Here is an 18,930-nt window from a genome sequence, read left to right on the forward strand (position 1 = left end):
TTTGGAAAAGGGAAAAAAAGGATTATTCATCTGAGATACACAGGGTTCAATTACTCCCCGGTACTCCGATTGAGTGAGAATGTCTTTAACAGCCACTTTGGCATATTGTTTATTTGCATACTGTGGCTGCGGAGAGGAACATATAGGAATAAAATGAAAAGGAAAATCCTTATCCCAACTAGCTTGGTTGCAATGCAAGGGACAATTCACAAGCATATGCTTGTGTAATTGCATCTTGAACTAAATGCAAAAATGAAGAGAGGATAACATCCTCACCTGTAGGAAAGGCAAAGATGAAAGGAGGAGGCTAATCAACCTCAGCCAAAAGAATATCATATGAAGAAGACAAATTGTCCCAAAAGATAGCTTCAATGGTGCATTTAATGTCACCTTCAATTTGAAGATCTAAATGATATATTTGGGGGTGCAACGCGGGTGTCAGCTGCCTCTGCAGTGATGAAAGTGTCAGTTGCTCTTGCACGCGGAAGCTGGCGAAGTGTCTTGTGTACTATGGTGACTTCTGCTGTGCTGTCGAGGAGCGTCAATGCCCAGTTTCTGTCCAGGAGAAGGGTTCTCAGTTACTGACTAGGGCATAGTTAGCTGTTAAGGCTACAACTTTCTTTTTTTTTAAACGGGGCTCATAAGGAGGTGGCTGATCTTCCTTCTTGATCTTCACGTCAAAAGAGCCTTGAGTGTCCTGTTTAGGCTGCAAGTACTGTCCTTGTCTGCAATCAGATCGCCCTCCTCTGTCATACTGCTGTTCAGACGAGTCCTTAAAGGAACGAGGAGATGGGGGAACAAGAAGCAGATATTGATGTGGAGTTTTAAATTTAGAGCGGTTGTGAAAATCGTAATGCTGATCAAAGTACTTCGGAGTTGGCGCCACGAGGACTACCTTTTTGTTGAGGTGGTTTAGACTTGTCCCATGTTTTCTTTGGAATTGCCAGGGTGAGCATCTTTCTCAGATACTGGTTTACAATGGTCAAAACAGAAGGTCTGGTCCTCAAACTATTACGCCCTATGGACGTATACACCTGAGAACTGATAATAGGCAACTCACGTTCATGGTCGGCAAGCCACTGTGGCAATCGCTCGTGTATAGCCAAAGAAGCTGCTTCACCTTTAACATTAGAAAGAATGATTTCAGAGACAACTAGAACATTTCCAACATGTTTCATCCCCAAATCTAGGGCAGGACCTTCCCTATGTTCATTCTGTATCTGTTTGAGGACGTTTGGCAGAACACCCATCGAGGGAGTGCCATAGCAAAGAGTATACACTGTGGAAAGCACAGTTCCCCAAGTGTTGCTGTTGGCTAAAGAGAGAACCAGACCATTAGGCAAAGACATAGTCAAAATTCTATGTTTTTCTTGAGGTCGGCAAGGGGAAACACAGAATCAAGTTGATCAATTTTCTGGGTAATCCAAAAGGGAATGTCCTCGCGATTAAGTGGCCATTTGCCCGTAACTGAATATACAATGACTTGACTAATTGCAAGTCCACCTGCTTTGGTGCCTGTGTAGGTGCACCACCCTAGCAGGGAAAGCGTGGGAAAGAAATTGAATCAAGCGTCTGAATAAATGTAAATGTAAATGTGTTGTATTTGTAAAGCGCACGGCTGCCCACGCGACGGGGTGTCCCGGCACTGCACTCATACCACTGTGGAACCCTTCCTGGCTTTTCCATGTGAAATGTCCACTCCTGGGCACCTCCAAGGTGAAGCTTGGCATTCAAGCGCTGCTGGGGCCGTTGTGGAGATTAAGCAAGCTATTGCCCAGAGTCACAGAGTGGGACCCATGATTAGACTAGGCACCGAGGCGAGAATTATCAGGTCCGGGGAGATTGAGTCCAAGAGCCGCTGAGGCAGGAATTAAACCCTGGTCCCGGGCCAGACCTCTGCATCAGGGTCTGCCGCTCTAACCATTGAGCCACGGTTATATAAAGCTTGCGTTTCTGCCAAATTTGGTTCATATATTTGGGAAAGGTGTAAAGCCTGCAAGAGCAGGCCAAGTGGTCCATCAATACTTAAGGGGCCCATACGAACAATGCCGGGGACATCGGGAAGGGTGCCATTAAACCCTGTCTGTTGTTCCCAGACTGTAATTAACCCCGGGCGTAGTACTTCGCTACGCCACGGAGTGGGCGTAGTGTTGCCTACTTCGCCATTTGCGAAGTAGGCATAGAAAGCAACACTACGCCCACTCCGTGGACGTAGCGAAGTTGCCCGCCACCCGCCTCTGGAGACGCAGCCGACAAGGTAAGTGGTGTTTATTCTTTTTAAAAACATTATTTAAGTATTTAGGGAGGGTGGGAGGGAGGCGGGTAGTATTTAGCGAGGGTGGGAGGGAGGCGAGTGGCGCGTAGTGGGGCTACGCGAAGTGCGTAGGTGGACGTAGTTTCTGGTCCACTTCGCGTAGCTTAGCATAGCCCCACTACGCCTACTACGCCCAGGGTTAACTGTAACAGGAATTTTCAAGAAGTGCATAAAAACAATAAAGGTTGGATGCTGCAGCAACAGTAAAAGTATGAAATGTATTGTCATTAGCGTCCACAGGCGGATAAGGTGACCCAGCGTAAAAAAACTCAAAGCGGTACACAACGTCCGCTTATATCAAAAAAACCACAGGAGCCCTCGCATTTGGGACACCATGCTGGAGAAAGTGTTGACTAACCACTGGGTGGCAATTAGCTGCAATGAAAACAGACATAATATATAAGTAAAGGATTTAAAAAGGTAGCACAAAAGAGGGAATAACCCTTAAAATATTAAAACTTGAAAAACTAACAGAACTAGGTGGTCCCTAAAAACTGTGGAGGATAAGTCAAAAACACCGCAGACGTCTTCACAGAATGGTGCAAGGGTATAATAGACAAATGTTGGCGGTGCCATGTTGCAGGGATTCTGCTCCAGAACAGAACTACGCTTGGGACCCTAGAACATCAGTAGGTAGGGATTGAGTCACCATATCACCTCAGTACATGAGCCCAAGTCCGACTAGCTATAGTGTTTCACTTGCCCTCCTATACATAACCAATGAGAAATAAGTGAATTGACCCCTCAGAACACAACACTCCCGACCCTCTCAGGGATAACGGTAAGAGGCTACTCCCTTTTACCCATACACTCATCCACAATAAGACATGACAGTCATAATGGAAGCTTGAAAATTTTATTTAAACTATCGTGCTCTAGAATGCATTACATGTGCCACAATCAGGGAACAACTGCCTAGCAAAAATACCATCAGCATAGTCAATAAACTGTATACTATAAAAAGCCCTTGTTATATTATAAGACAGATTAGCATAACCCTGCTCTCCTTCTATGGAAGTAAAATGATTATATAACAAAGACCTCTGGAATTAGCAGTGGACCCTGTACCTTAGCATACACAGATGGACGTTCTACATCTCAGATACAGCCGTGATTATCTCTCAGGAAATATCTCTCTTTCTTTGTGTGCTCCATTACTGTACAGACCTATTTGACAAGGCATACATGCTCATAAACAACAGCATTCTTGTGTTGTGTCTATGTAGTCGGGCCTGACCAGAGCAAAATAACAAGGGACATTGTTGTTTGACCTTGTCTGTAGTGTTCAGACAAAATCCCAGGAAAGAACATAATGAGAATACAACTGCAAGTTCTTTGTGAAAATACAATGTGGTACAAAAACAAATGCGTTTATAAAGTAACGTGTGTGCAAAGCAAATGTGGCCTGTGTCATGCACAGTTAGGCTAACATCTGGCAAACTACAATGGGCCATGTACAGAACACAAAACAAGAGACTCATGCATCTACTGACAGACCTACTCAGATACTCATGCACCCACTCACAGATCCATTCAAGCACCCAGGTACCCACTTGTGGACCCACTGAGAGACTCACATACATACACTCACAGACTCACTCAGAGAATCACACACCTACTCACAGACCAACTCGGAGACTCACACACCCATTTGCAGATCTGCTCAGAGACTCATGTATGCTCACATCGACCTACTGAGACTCATGCATGCACTCACAGACCTACTCACGTTTGCTCTCATAGTTCCACTGAGACACTCATGCACTCACTGACTCACCCACTCACAGACCCACTCACACAACCACTCACAGACCCACTTAGATACTCATGCACCTACTGAGTCACCCTCTCAAAGACTCATCATCCACTCACAGACCCTCTCAAACACTCATGCACCAACTCACAGACCTACTCAGACACTCACACACAGTTGTAGACCCACTCAGACCCTCACGTACCCACTCACAGACCCACTCAGACACTCAACTCACCCACTCATAGATCCACACAGGCGCTCACACACCCACTCATAGAGCCATGTACACACCTGTACAGTCACTCACAAATCCACTCAGAGAACCATACAGCCATTCACACGTCCACTCACCTACATATACAGCCACTCTCATACCCACTTTCAGGGTTACTGGTTACAGTTAGGAAATACATTTACTTTTAAAGTTGAAATTCACTGAAAAAATCAAAAGTTACAAGGATGTTACTGTTAGCAAATAGAATTTTTAAAAACATAGAAATTCATAGAGAAATACATAGTTTTCAGGTACGTTATAGTTAGGAAATAGAATTGCAAAAAACCCTTAGAAATTCACTGAAAAAAACTAAGATTATAGGGACGTTATAGTTAGGCTCACATTTCACTTGGGCTAAACCATAGAAATTCAGCAGTATAGCTACTGCAGCTAACTATAACTTACACCCCTCCAATGCACTGCTTATGACCTCATATATTACATCACTCATGACATGGTCAGTGATATCAATGATGACATCACTGATGACATCATCCTCAAAATTACCAATGCATCCACTCACATCCCCATATAATCTTTCACCCACTCCCACTCCCACATAATCATTCACAAACCCATACACTGTCCCATACCAGTGCTTACATACCCACTCACTATTTTGTAATTCCACACATACATCCACTCACTCACCATACAGCCACTCACATACCCACTCACTCACTGATACAGCCACTGAATATACCCATATATCCACTCACACACTGTCAGTCACCCAAAGCGCTTCTCACACACCTATTCATTCACCCACACAGTAAATCACACAGCCACTTACCCATACAGTTACACACACACCCACTTACTTACTCATACAGATACTAACACATACTCATTCACCTATGCAGTCACTGATACAGGCACACACTCACCCATACAGCCACTTGCACATTCACTCACACACCTAAACAGTCACTCATATACCCCATCAATCACCTATATTGCCTTTCAAATACCCAGTTACTCACCCATATACCACTGACACATCCACTCACTGACCCACACAGCCATACACATACTCACCTATACAGCCCCTCATACACATACTCACTAACCCATACAGCCATTGACTCACCCACTCACTCATCTATACAGGCAGTTAAACACCCCTTCACCCACCCACCCACACAAACACTCAGACACCCACCCAGTTACTCAGGCAACCAATTCATCACCCATACAGCTATTCCCAAACCCACTTACACACCCATACAGCCACTGAGACACCAACTGATAGACTGATACAAACATTCAAGCAACCAGTCACTTACCCATACATTCACTGACACATCTAATCACTCACATATACAGTCAGTCACATACCGGCTGAATCATCCATACAGCCACTCATACACCCACTGATTCGCCAATATACCTTGGTATATATGTTTAACTCTCATAAACCTTTTACAAACACTCACAGTCACTGAATTATGTCATCAATGATATTATTTGAAATGTCGTCAGTGATGTCATCAGTGATGTTACTGGCCATGTCATGAGTGATGTCATATGTGAGGTCATAAGCAGTGCATTGCGGGGGCAAAAGTTATAGTTGTCTCAGCTAACTATAACTGCTGAATTTCACTGTTTTTTTACAAGTGAAACCTGAGCCTAACTATAGCATCCCTGTAACCTTTGTTTTTGTAAGTGAATTTCAGTTTTTTTAATTCCATTTCTTAACTATAACACCTGTGTAACCTTTCGTTTTTTCAGTGAATATATATATATATATGTGATAGACTGTGTTCCTCCCCAGAGGAGGGGAGGTGATAGAGAGTCCCTGTTGCGTAAATTAGAAACGCGCTATATCATCCTTTTAGATACTAAGGTACCACAGGGCCTCAACACTGGGGAGGACTGCCACACCTATCTTTAATGAACAAGGTCCACTGTTACATGTAACCTATGATTACATAGCCTTTCTGTAGCTGTATTTCACTTTAAACTTTATCTTCTACCCTGGACGTCTCGCCAGATTACTGTATTACTGATTTTAATCACAAAGTTTGTATTAGCACTATTTTTCACCGTATGGTAGCACCTGTTTTTTAGCCATCTGTACATATATCAAATTAGAAATAATTTGCACAAATTTTGCTATTTGCACACTTAATCTATTGAACTGCATACGCTATATATGGATTCAGTTGCCAATTTGGTTAACTATTAGGAGAGAGTTCCACCATCAGGACATGGTTTCTAATGTAAATATTTATGTTTTTAACTTTTATATTGTCCTTTTGAGCTTTTATCAATTATTGAGTAACCATTGTGATATGATGTGTGTATATATATGAAATTTTGGTAAGAGGGACTCCTCTATAGCAAGCAATGTGCAGTGATAAGGTTTATTTTGTATTTTGTATTTTACAATTACTCGGACAGATAAGAATTGATATTTGTTTGGGCTTGTGCAATAGTGTGCAATTGAACAGCATTCATGCTGTAATATATCAACAAACGTGTGAGTTATCTGATAAGATTTTAGTAACTCTTCTATGTTTGTGTCATGTGATGGCTATTATGCACTTTAAAAGGGTGGCCAGCCCTCGTGACGTTGTCATGTGAACAAGGCTACGTTTAGCCGAAACGCGTCGTGGCGGACTGGTGCTGGGTCTTTTGAAAAAATAAAATAACTTTGCACCACATTTGGGTCTCGTTGGTTCCTGTTCGTTTTGTGTGGCAGACTGCAGCGCTGGTGGACAAAGGAACTTGACATACCTCATATATATATATATATATATATATATATAAGCTCCTAAAACTCCCTCCCGTCCTGGAAAGAGGATAAAAGCACTCCAGGTTTGACAAAGATTTTTATTCTTCACACGGCAACGAAGATGACAGACGCGTTTCGGACAGTAGTCCTTCCTCATATATATATATCAAAACATGTATCAATGATGACACTGCACTAATCCTGTCCCTAAAGACATTGCTAGAAAAACAGACATTTGAGGCGGATCAGATTTAGATTCTCACTGGAGAGTCACTGGCGTTGTAGGGTGTTCTATATTGGAGCTGCTCCCCACCTAAACTTGGGAACTACCCAAAGCTCCTTGCTTCTTTTTTTGCATAACTTATGCAGAACTCTAAGCCTGAAAGGGTATTGTTTTGCAGTCTATTTATACGTATGCCCCTGGAGCGAACAACTTTTTTTTCACTTTGTAGGTAAAATTGGAGTTACTTAGTAGAGCCGATTTTGTCTATTACAAAAAAGTTAAATCTTACTTAAAGTTCCTTTTATTAAGTTGTGTACTTTAGCTGTGAATTTTGATTTTGATACTAGTAGTAGAAAATTAACTTTCAAATTGACACCTTGTTCACCCTGAAAGCAAAGCGAGTTAAGTCCATTCTGATGGCTTTCATTTCCTTCAGGTGCATGATTTAGCATCCCATTTTGATGTTCGTTTCTTTTATTATATTTTTATTTGGCATATATAGCTGCATACAATTAAAATCTGATTTGTACAAACCCTATTACGTTAAAACAGTATAAAACACAATAAAATCCTGATAAAATCGAACGAAGAAACTCTAGCAGAGCATAGGGAGTACCTAATTCATCATCAGCGAGGGGAAGGAATCACTTATAAATTAGGTATACATTTGTACATCCACCGTAAATAACAGAAGCCCGGGGTATCCCCAAGCATTGGTAACATCACATTTCTGCCCCGCCCCTTATAAATTATATAACCAATTCCTTCAATGACTCTAGTATAGCAATTACAATTTTTCCCATTGCACATGTCACATTTAAAAATCTCATATTTATCAGCAAGCTAAGCGCTTGATCCCTACTAAAGATTTCATAGGCAGTAAAAAGGGGTTTCAAAAATATTTTCCGTTCTTCTAAGAACCACAAGCAGTCCAACAGAATATGTGGGCTGTTGCATTTTACAGCAATCCACATGTACACAAACCTTGTTCATTCATCATAGCGGATTTTATCAACAAATCCGTGTTGCACGGTTCAGGCCTACTTTTGGATTAGGTATAGGCTCAATATAGGGGAATATTTGGTCAATGGTCCACCTGTTTATCAAGAACCGGGAGGACGATTTACTCCTCAAATAACCCAAATCTTCCTCTCGGGACTCCGAGTTAATAATAGCACGCAACGCCGACTTGGGAATCTGCTGCCCGACCTCTATTGGTCTGGATCTAAGGATAGTTTGACACACAACTTGTCTAGCCTGATTCTAGCTTGGGACGCCCAATTTAGTTCACTAGCCTCTATTTCTTTTTTGTAGAGTTTTGCTATTTTGGCAGGCCCCTCTCCATTCATTCTCTGCCAAAAATGCAATACTGCTTGCATACCCCGGAAATTCCAGGCTGTAAGGTGGCATTCCACTAGTACAGCCTGTATCACTGTTGCAGAGGGGAGTGCTAGCAGCTGTTTGACGTATTTACCCTCTTCTAAGTTCCAATCCGATTTTCCTCCCATATATAATACCTCTACACCATATTGGAACTAAGGGCTTACCAATGCATTAAAAGCCGATAGAATTGGCTGCAGGGAGGGACCTCCATATTTTTGCTTAACTTGTTTAAGGCCCCATACTGAAGAGAGCGCCTTTGATTTGAGTGCCTGTATGTGATCCTTCCAATTTAGCTTATTGTCGAACCACATGCCCAAATATTTATATCTATCCACTTCTTCCACTCTAACCTCTCCCAATTTCCAGTACAGGGAGGAGCTCTTTTTCCCCAATACCATTATTTTGGTCTTTTCTAAGTTGACCGTGAGGCATTTTGTTAGGCAATATTCGTGAAAAATATCCAGTTTTTTTTGCAAGCCCAGCTCTGTCATGTCCATTATCACTAAGTCATCTGCATATAACAGACAAGATATATGAGTTCCTTTCATCTTAGGACTTACCCTAATCAATATGTTGGGAAAATCTGAAAAAATAAGGAAAATAACAGTGAAGCTAGGACACAGCCCTGCTGCAAACAATTCATTATCAGTTTTTTTAGATAGGGTGCCCTGTGTGTCCGAGATAACCCTGGCCCAATTACTTGAGTGCATTTCCTGGATTAGAGCAAATACTGCCTTGTTGATTCCGAGCTCTGTTGGCATTCTCCACCGAAGACTACGATCCACTGAATCGAAAGCAGCTCAGAAGTCTACAAAGCTGCAAAACTGGTTACCTCGCAAATCAATTGCCTTCTTTGCCATTGCCCAAAGACTGAGGCAGTGGTCAATGGTTGAATGGCCCCCCTGGAACCCACCTTGCCCTATTGGTATTAGGTTATACTGCCCTGCCCAGGATTTCACTAGGTCTAGTAGTATTTTTAAAAAAACTTTCTCGCCTACATTCAGCAAGCTTATTAGGTGGTAATTCTGGGGTAGTGTAGCATCCTCTTTTTTATAAATTGGCCTCACAATCGCCCCCTGCCAACTTTCTGGGAAAGCACCCGAAGTCATAATATGTTGAAAGGTCGCATTTAGGAACCTTGCCCACCAATCTGTGCTATTTTTAATATGATTGCAGGTATGTTATCTGGCCCTGCTGCTTTAGTTAGCTTTTGGGATTGGATAGTTTCTTTTATATTTTGAATGGAGAAGTACAGCCCTTGTAGTTCTGGCTCCTTGTACCTTATTTCCAGGGTCTTTTCCCTATTTGAACCATTGTACAGTTTACTCAAATGGCTGACCCAGTTGTCTTCACCCACTAAACACCGTATTTCCTCCTGTATGTTTCCGTCTTTTACCAGGCGCCAGAATGATCTTATATTATTTGTGTTTATCACATACAGCATTGTATTCCAATTTTTGGCCATAAATTCTAATTTACTGTCCCTCAACTTGTTTTTATATTCCTGTTTTGCCCCTCAAAGGCTCTCCAGAGTTCCTTTATTTGGCCTTTTCCTTAGCAGTCTTTCCCATGTTCATGCCCTCAATTTTAACTTCCTACACTAGTTATTAAACCACCCATTAGTTCTTGCTTTCTTCTTAAAGGCTGGCCCTGCTTTTATCTGAATCCTTAGGCAGTGTACGATCTGCTCTTTTGTATGCTCGTACTGGGTTAAAATTGTATCATCTTGCACCACTTAACCCACAGCCATATAATCGATTATTACATTGTTAACCAATTTCAGGCTGTCCTCTGTCATGCGTGTAGTTATACGTCTGGGGTATTCAATCTGTAAGGGAATCACTTTTTTCTTCCTAATTCTTGTTCCATCTTTATTAATAATTGTAAAGGCCAGTGGTCGCTACCTTCACACTGCAGTATTTCAAATCTTTCTATTTCCTTGAAATACCATGCATTTATAAAGGCGTAATCAATTGGGCAGTTCTGATTCCCTATGCAGAAAGTCTTCCTTGCAGGGCGGTCGGTGTTAGACCGTCCATTAGCATTGAATAGTCCTATGGATCCTAGAAATTTTACAAAATGTTTATCTCGTGCTGATTTACCTACACTAGCAATACTTGCTGCAGGTACTTTTGCGATGATTAAAAGGTCTTTAAAAAGTTTATCGCTATGGGAGGGATCTAGTTTATGGTTAAAATCTCCTAAGATCATTATCAGATATGCTGCTTTTGTTGAGCTAATAGCTGCCAGATCCTTCTCTAGCAGATCCAGTTGCTTTTTATAATCTAATATTGCACCTGGCTGAATATATACATTGATCACGACTATTAGTTCCCTTGTTCGCATACCCCTATACAATTCTACCTGGCAGGCTACTGGCCACCTACATTTCAATTTTAAATTGGTTATTTTATTTGCTCTTTTTGATGATACCAACGTGATCAGCCCCCCTTAGAGGCGCCCTAGATTCATTTGTACTGCCTCTTTAGTGAGCATAGAAAAGCTGTCAATATTTTCGGGTATTTCAAACAGGCAGGACTCTCTAAGACACAAAATATGTGACGTGTTGCTTTGCCAGAACACAATACATTAGCACAGTTGAAGTTTCAGCTCCTTGACTTATATCAGTCAGGTTTCAGAGCAGATCATAGTACTGAAACGGCCCTAACACACATCGTTGATGACGCCTTGAGATCTCTTGACCAGAATGTACCGTCTACTGATACTTCTTGATCTGTCCTCAGCATTTGACATGGCCAAACATGAAAACCTGATTGTTCTTCAAAAAAGGATGGGGCTATCAGGCCCTGTCTTAAATTGGTTTGCCTAGTTTCTATGAAACAGAAAGCAAAGAATCAAAGTTTACCACTCCCTTGCAAACAATACCCCGGTCTCAATTGGAGTACCTCAAGGTTCCATAGTCTTGCCCGCTTTTCAACCTTTTCATGGAAGCACTCCCCAAAATTCTGAACCGCTCTAACATTCAATACCATATGTCTGCTGATGACACTCAATTGTATTTGAAAATCTCTTCTCCATATGACATCAAAACTCTAAACTGTCTGCTGCTGAAAACTCAACAATGGTTAACGCATGATCATGATTTGCATAATACTCTCAAGACAGAATTCCTCCAGATTGCCCCACAATCATTCTGCACCCACTCAAGACTGGCTCAAACAACTTACAGCTCACAACTGCACCCCTCATGTTGTTGACTCTACGGGATCTTTAGGCATAACCCTGGACAAATACCTGAATATGCAAGATCATATCAGTGCAAATACAAGGGGAGACAATTATCAGCTGAACACATTAAGGAAAAGCAAGCTATTCTTGCCTTCCAAGAACATTCAGTCTCCAGTCCAATCCCCCGTTATTTCACACTTGGTATGGAATGGTGACCCTAGCTGGGTTACCCAAAGCTAGCTCGGCACCTGGAAGAACCACTCTGAACTTGGCAGCCAGACTCATCACTGGTTCCAGAAAACATGACCACATCACACGAGACCTAATTCAACTCAACTCCCTCCGGTTGAAACCTTCCAAATTCAAATTAAAAAAGAACCTACAATCATGCCTTCTCTGGTCCGGCACAAGGAATATGGAACGCTTTTCCTCCTGAGATTGGATCTAAACTCTCTGCCACCTCATTCAAAATGTTTACTCCTGAATTACCATCTACAGCAATAGTCCCGATGCTACCTTAACTAACTTTAATTTCCTGTTCATACTCTTTGATACCTCTGTTCCACGGTGTAATATTGTCTCTCCACATGCTCAATAAGATTTGTTGCTCTTCTGGTACTTTACATTTCCCACAAGATGGGTTGTTATCTCTGTTCAACGTTGTAATTTGGTCTCTCCATGTGCTCCATAAGATTTGTTGCTCTTCTGGTACTTTACATGTCCTACAAGATGGGTTGTTGCTCTTGTTTTTTGTATTTGTGCTTGTTAAGGTCCTTTATGTTGTTGTGTTCATGCCTTTACCTCCTTTTGCTTTTGCTCCTTTGTACAGCGCTCTGATACCCGTACGAGTCATGTTTGTGCTCTATAAAACTTTTCAAATAAATAAATATATAAGGCAGAAGGCCGTTATAAGGCAAACTCTCGGCCACTTAGATTGTATGAAAAATTTTGGAAAATAAAGGACTTCGTAGCATCACAAAGGACTAAATCAGTAGTCTTCCTTTTCATATGTGTTTAAGGAGAGTCAAGTGACACAAGCCTTTCCTCTAGAAGACCTCTCAGGCATTTGTCTCTGCCTACAGTGGGATGGGTAAGCTGTTACCAGATCAGAAGGATAGAGTGCTATGTCATTTCTAAAGGTCTAAATCTGGGAGGGGAATGTAAACTCTGTTGAGGGGATTCTAATGTCTATCATTTTAAATAGAGGTCTCTGGCAGGTTTTTTGACAAGTGAGACAGGAGGTGCTAATGGGTGAGGTCTGGCAGGATTTCTGCTGGAATTGGACCTCCAGTCGCTGGCTAGGACACTTACCAAAAATCCAACACCAGATTCAAAGCTCAGTCGTGGATATTGAAGAAAATAATTGAAGGAAGAAGATTTCTGATTGATCTGCTGGTAAAAGAACTCAGAGAGCTCTTGCTTTTCAGTGGAGCAAGCAGGAGTGACTTGCATGTAAGTCATTCTTCTCACTTCTGTAGGACCAACTTACCTAACTGCAAATTGCCAGTTTGGCACACTTACAGCTATTTCCACCAGTTTTTGTATAGTGGGGCCACCAAAAGGTTGTATCTGACTCCTTGGAGCCCTCACAAACTACGACCATCTGTCACAGAAATTTGAAAAACAAACTGCTATCTAAGTCTGAACAAGGGCTTGTGTCTGTGGTGAAAGAGAAAATTCATTACTTCAACGAAGCACCATAGGTTGGATAGTAATCCAGCTTTGTCCTGCTAGGCGTCTATCACACCAAAACTAAAGACTTCATCAGGAACTCTGACCATTGCTGGCTTCAACATCCTGCCTTGCCCCAATGAAAGGAATTGAAAACCAAAAAAGCAAAGCAAAGCATTTGACTAGTTTGACAGCCAAGTCTTACCTCATACCAGCTCCATCACGACTGGCCTGAAATCATGGCTATGTCCTGTTCTACTGCAAACATTGGTCCTGATGTATCAAAAGGTTTTACCGCTTTTGTGACTGGGGAAATATGTTCCTATTTAAGAACCATTGACTACAATTAGTGCTTTCTCGTTTCTTGACACTTTTTGCCTGAAGATTTAAAAAAAATCCATATCTGAGGCTCCAATCCAACTTTAACACTCTTTGTATCATTTTGTTTATTAGTTTGTTGTTGATTTTCCTAACTTGGTTTATTGTGCTGTGTTCTCAACTAAATGTCTTGGGTTTTTTGCTGTTTAAACCTATCATGCATTACTCTTTGAATGGAATGTTGCTTATGCCCGATCTACCAGAGTTGAGCGGTTTCTCATTGAACTAGACTGTGACCTAACAAGCTTATGTTATAATACATTGATAGGGTCACTGAATCTCATGATTATAATCCACTATATGACAGCATCATGATGATTTAGAAGGGAAAATATACAGGTTTACACAGTCTTCTACATTTTGTAATGTAATTATGTGGCATCTACGTGAACAAAGACTCGCTTTGGGGTATATATGGAATTTGAACTAGAGGTCTCAGATTATTTATATATTAATAGACCTATTTTATTTGAGGTCTCAGAATGTAGAATATTTACTTGGTGACAGATTTATAACTAGAATACTGTATCATCTACTTTTTCAAAATCATGTCATTTAGACATGTGTCAATTTAAAAAAAAGGGCTAATTCCACTATGTCCATGATTAGTGAGTCATGCCATCATCTGTAATTGTTGTTCAATTAGCATTTTTCTTTTTTTCTCTCTGATGATTCAGGTCCAGCTGATGCGGAGAAACGGCATAGAAACAAATCAGCAGGTGCAAATGAGAGGGTGAGTAGATGAAAAGGTAGAGAATACCAGCTGAATCAGGTTATTCAAGACTAGAATTATGCCAAAGAATAAAGAATGTGTTTCCATTTGCCACAGTGGTAACTGGGGGCCAACTCTTTCGCTTACCTACAATGTGCTCTGGGTTAACAGCTTATTTATGAGGCATTACAGTAGTAATTCAATAACATCCAAGTCATTTGAAGCCCTTTGATGACACAATATTAATCAACTTGTATTACAATCATTACAAACATTTTTAATTAAAAAAAAACCACTAGGCACATGCACATGTATAGGAAAGAAGAGTCTACTTTAGAGGATTTAGAATTTATGTGGTTATGGTAATTCTGAGAGTAACAGTAATCACAAACAATACGCTTTGTGTGTCAGTGGTTTGCCACCAGAACTGGAGAACCTCGTGAACAGTGAAGCACAAGCACTTGAAAAGAGGTGAGAAGAACATTCAACATTTAGATAGGAAAGACATCTTGTTCAACAAAGAAAGCTTATCTTGTGTGATTGTGCCTGCTCAACTGAGGCAAATTGTAGTCTGTTTTAAGGACACTTTTGGAGAATTTAACTGTTGTAGAGAAACAGTATGTGCAGTAGTAAAGCAGAGTATAAAGTAGAAAGATTAATGCAGCATGGTGCAGACTTTGGAACTTATTATGAAACTTTATAGGGAAATACGTAAAGTAGTACTACTTTATGTTCTCCAATATGCAATTTGCAAACCTCAGACAAGAGAGCTCCGCCTCCTCCTCGCAGTTCATTTTGGTACTGAGGTTTTTGGCCCTATGACAGTGATCGCGGCACACTAAGGGACAGATTATAATGTGGTCTGGAAAGCATTCCCACCAAATTGGGTTAGGAATGACTTCTGAACAATTCGAATTTGAGGAGCCCTACCGACAATTATGATGTGTCCGGATGCTTACGGACTCGATTCGGTCAGACTCACATTGACTACAATGAGAGCCTGTGTCCCGAATGAGAATACAGGCTCCTATTGAAAAAATGGGCGGGTGGGGAAAACCTTGCACCCTGTGGCTGGCACCCTATGGTGCCTGCCACACTGTGCATGGTTGGGAAGTGGAGTCCCTTGGGTATGCCCATGAGCCTCATCCGTAGGCCTGTGGGTGACTGGGGGCCTGCTACGAGCCAGCGAAGTTCAATTCCCACAGCTGTTTCATCTTGGCCAAACCTATTCGTAACAGCTATTTGAATTGTTCATCGTACTCACTCATTCGGAAACCGTCTTCATTGGTCTGTACAATTCAGCACTGAATGACTTGGGCTGAATAAATCCTGTTTGGAGTCGATTCGGACAGCCCGGACAGCTTCCTTGCATCGTACCTGGTTATCCGGAAAGGTGACCGATTCGGTCGGAAACATTGGTCCTGAACCGGATTCACATTCAGAGCCTTTTCTGATGACATCATAATCGGACCCATAGTGTAGGATTTAGTAGCAAATTTAGGAGGGAAAATGGGGAGTGGTGGGAAAATGGGAAATACTAGCTACAAAGTGGGTGGGTTGAAAGAAATTTGAAGGATGGACTTTCTAACACAAATCACATGCCCCCCTAACATTAAACAATTGCTATTCACATAATACACATTTAAATCTAAAGCAGTACTGTTGCCAAAACAGGCATAAATGTACTCTAGTCCCGCCATGCAGTAAGCCTGCCCAAAAAGTGGCCAACCACTGGTACTGCAACACACATTTATAAAATCAGCTCAGGCAGGGAATAACAATAGCACATCGGGAAACGTATAAAGTAAATTAAAGTTAATAACATTTAAATTGAAACATTATTGAAATTAATTATATTGTTGCATATTTCTTAAAATTAAATATTTCTAATGTTACTTTTTAGTACAGATAATAATATTTTAATACAATATATTGTAAATTATATACTTTTCCAACTAAATCAGAAATAAAGTAATACATGGCTTGCATCCAAGTATGTGACAAATTCAACACAGATAACATTGTGAGGGGGCGGGGGAAATTAACAATTTAATTAAAGGTATTTAATTAATTTTAAAAACTATTTAAATAACATTTTAAATATCTTAAACTGTATTATGGGTAGGTATACATCCACACATGCAAACTTACCTTTAGGAATCTGCCCAGTAGTGTTATCAACTACCAAATAAAAAATATCTAAGTAATGTTTGCTTCTTTTAGTTTGCGAAATAATCAAGATGGATTAAGAGGGATACGAGATCCTTAGTGCGTCCCACCAGCATTAGTAATTTATAATCAGAAGACCCAACATACAAGAAATGTAAAGTATTTTAATATTTCAAAATAGTGACTGGCCTGTGGATTATGGTAAAAAAATGACTTAAGCCCTCTCACCCCAACCTTGGTAGCATATGCTGCATCATCAGGCAAGTCTCTTAATGAAACCCCAAAAATGATGGTTTGAATGGGCTTCAATTACTTTCAGATGCATTTTGGAGATCTTTTATAGGTGGTTTGTTAGGAATATTAATGAGATTGTCTGTAGGTTGTTTTATTACTTTAATTCAGGGTTAGCTATGACACGATTAAGGACTGGAAGGTGGTTGCATGAATTGTCAATGGTACCCTATGCTTCTGGTCTATGTTTCAGATGGTCTTGGTTAGCCTTGCACAGGGTTGCTGGGTTCGTCAGAACATATTTATATCCCCTATCTTAAGAAGTCAGCTCATGATCAACATAGATTGGGATATAAATGCAGCCATACAAAAGGTGGATCCTGGGCCTCTTTCAATCATCCCATTTATACATGTTGTTATGCAGGGTGCATATAGTATTAACTGCAGCTATGGTAGTGTACTTCAGTATGGTGCCTTAAATAAAACTTACTGAAGTTTGCCACTTGAATGTCATTAAAGTTGTCCAAGAGTCAGTTAACTGATATTGAATCAGAACGAACATTTAATGGCTAAAATAAATGAAAAAGGAAACAGAATGGAGCATACATGTGCCACAACTTTGAAAGCATGAACAACTGTTGCACCAAAAAGCCCCTTGTTATGAGTGCCCTGGAGGGATCTTCAAAATTTAGTGCACTAAAACTCAAAATTCCAGTGTTCAGATTTTATTTAGTCTGATAAAGACAACTTATGACGAATATTACCCTGAACTTAGGACATACAATATGGATTTGGGTGCTTTTTGGATCAAAATTTGCATTTCCATGTATTTTGTAGGCATTTGTCCCCCAGTATATTTTTACAAATTTGACCTACCAAAATCTGCCTGAATAAAATTGTGGGATGGCTGATTGTATCCTACTCCATTATTAGCAGGTACAGTCATTTCCACATAACTTACAATTTTGCATCCCTTAGCAAGCAGCGCTCTGTGATGAGATTGGAATTATACATGACACTTATTATCAGTCTGGAAGTTTCAACGTGGCATTGGAGCTTACCTTAAATTACATTTGGCTGATGAATTACATCCTTTCTCCTATTAAAATAAGGTAAAGAAGAAGGCGGAGCTCCATCTCCTGAAATGGCAGCTTTGTAAAGGAGCTCTGCCTCACCCAGACTGTTTTGACCAATTTACTGGCGTGATCTAATTCTCTCTTCACTGCTGAAGGTAATACTTTTTCTGGAGTTATTTCCAGAACAAGGCCCAAAAATATGTTTTCTAAACCCTTTGGCACTAAGGAAGTAGAAAATAGGCCAACCTGAAACAGAAGACTGGGTGGAATGCAAACACCCAACCACCCATTGAGCATTACTTCAGTGAGGCGCAATCTAGGTAACAATCAGTCCAATGATATTTCATAAAGATAGTTAGTGGAACCCAAACTCTCTTTCATCATGAATTTGCACACTGAAAACATTAGGAAACAAAGAATATATATATTTTGAAGATTAAAATGCAAATACTATCTTGTGCACACAATTAAAATTTTTACTATTATAAAAAGTAAGCAAGATAGTAGCAATAATACTTGCCAGGAGGCAGAATAATAGAAAATATAGCAACATTATGATATCATAACGTCTTTTTAAAGCAATATCCCCGACACCTTGCTTATCTTGGCTAAGAAAGTGACGGCAGGAATGCCTCAAAAGCACCAAAAGAGGCCTACTTCAGGTTTCATAGATGATTCACACCCACACGCCTTTATGAAAAATGGAACCAATGTTCATTAAAGAAACAGTTACTGTTTTCCTCCTCTGAAAGCTGGCAGATAAGCTGAGTGAATGCTGCATGTGCTTTCCCCATAGCCTGCAGCAAGGAAGGGTGAT

At 40.7% G+C, this 18,930-nt stretch overlaps 1 protein-coding gene across 2 annotated transcripts in view; it reads left to right on the top strand.

Moving 5' to 3' along the window:
• LOC144770262 (uncharacterized) overlaps positions 1 to 18,930 on the top strand; it is an 825,923-nt gene that overhangs the window by 441,843 nt on the left and 365,150 nt on the right. For both annotated transcript variants that reach the window (XM_078654631.1, XM_078654641.1), the window contains one exon: positions 14,603 to 14,658. In XM_078654631.1, coding sequence (XP_078510757.1) covers positions 14,603 to 14,658 — 56 coding nt within the window. The remainder of the gene's footprint in view (positions 1 to 14,602; positions 14,659 to 18,930) is intronic.

The sequence above is a fragment of the Lissotriton helveticus genome, chromosome 1_1, assembly GCF_964261635.1.
Source record: "Lissotriton helveticus chromosome 1_1, aLisHel1.1, whole genome shotgun sequence".
NCBI classification, from domain to species: domain Eukaryota; kingdom Metazoa; phylum Chordata; class Amphibia; order Caudata; family Salamandridae; genus Lissotriton; species Lissotriton helveticus.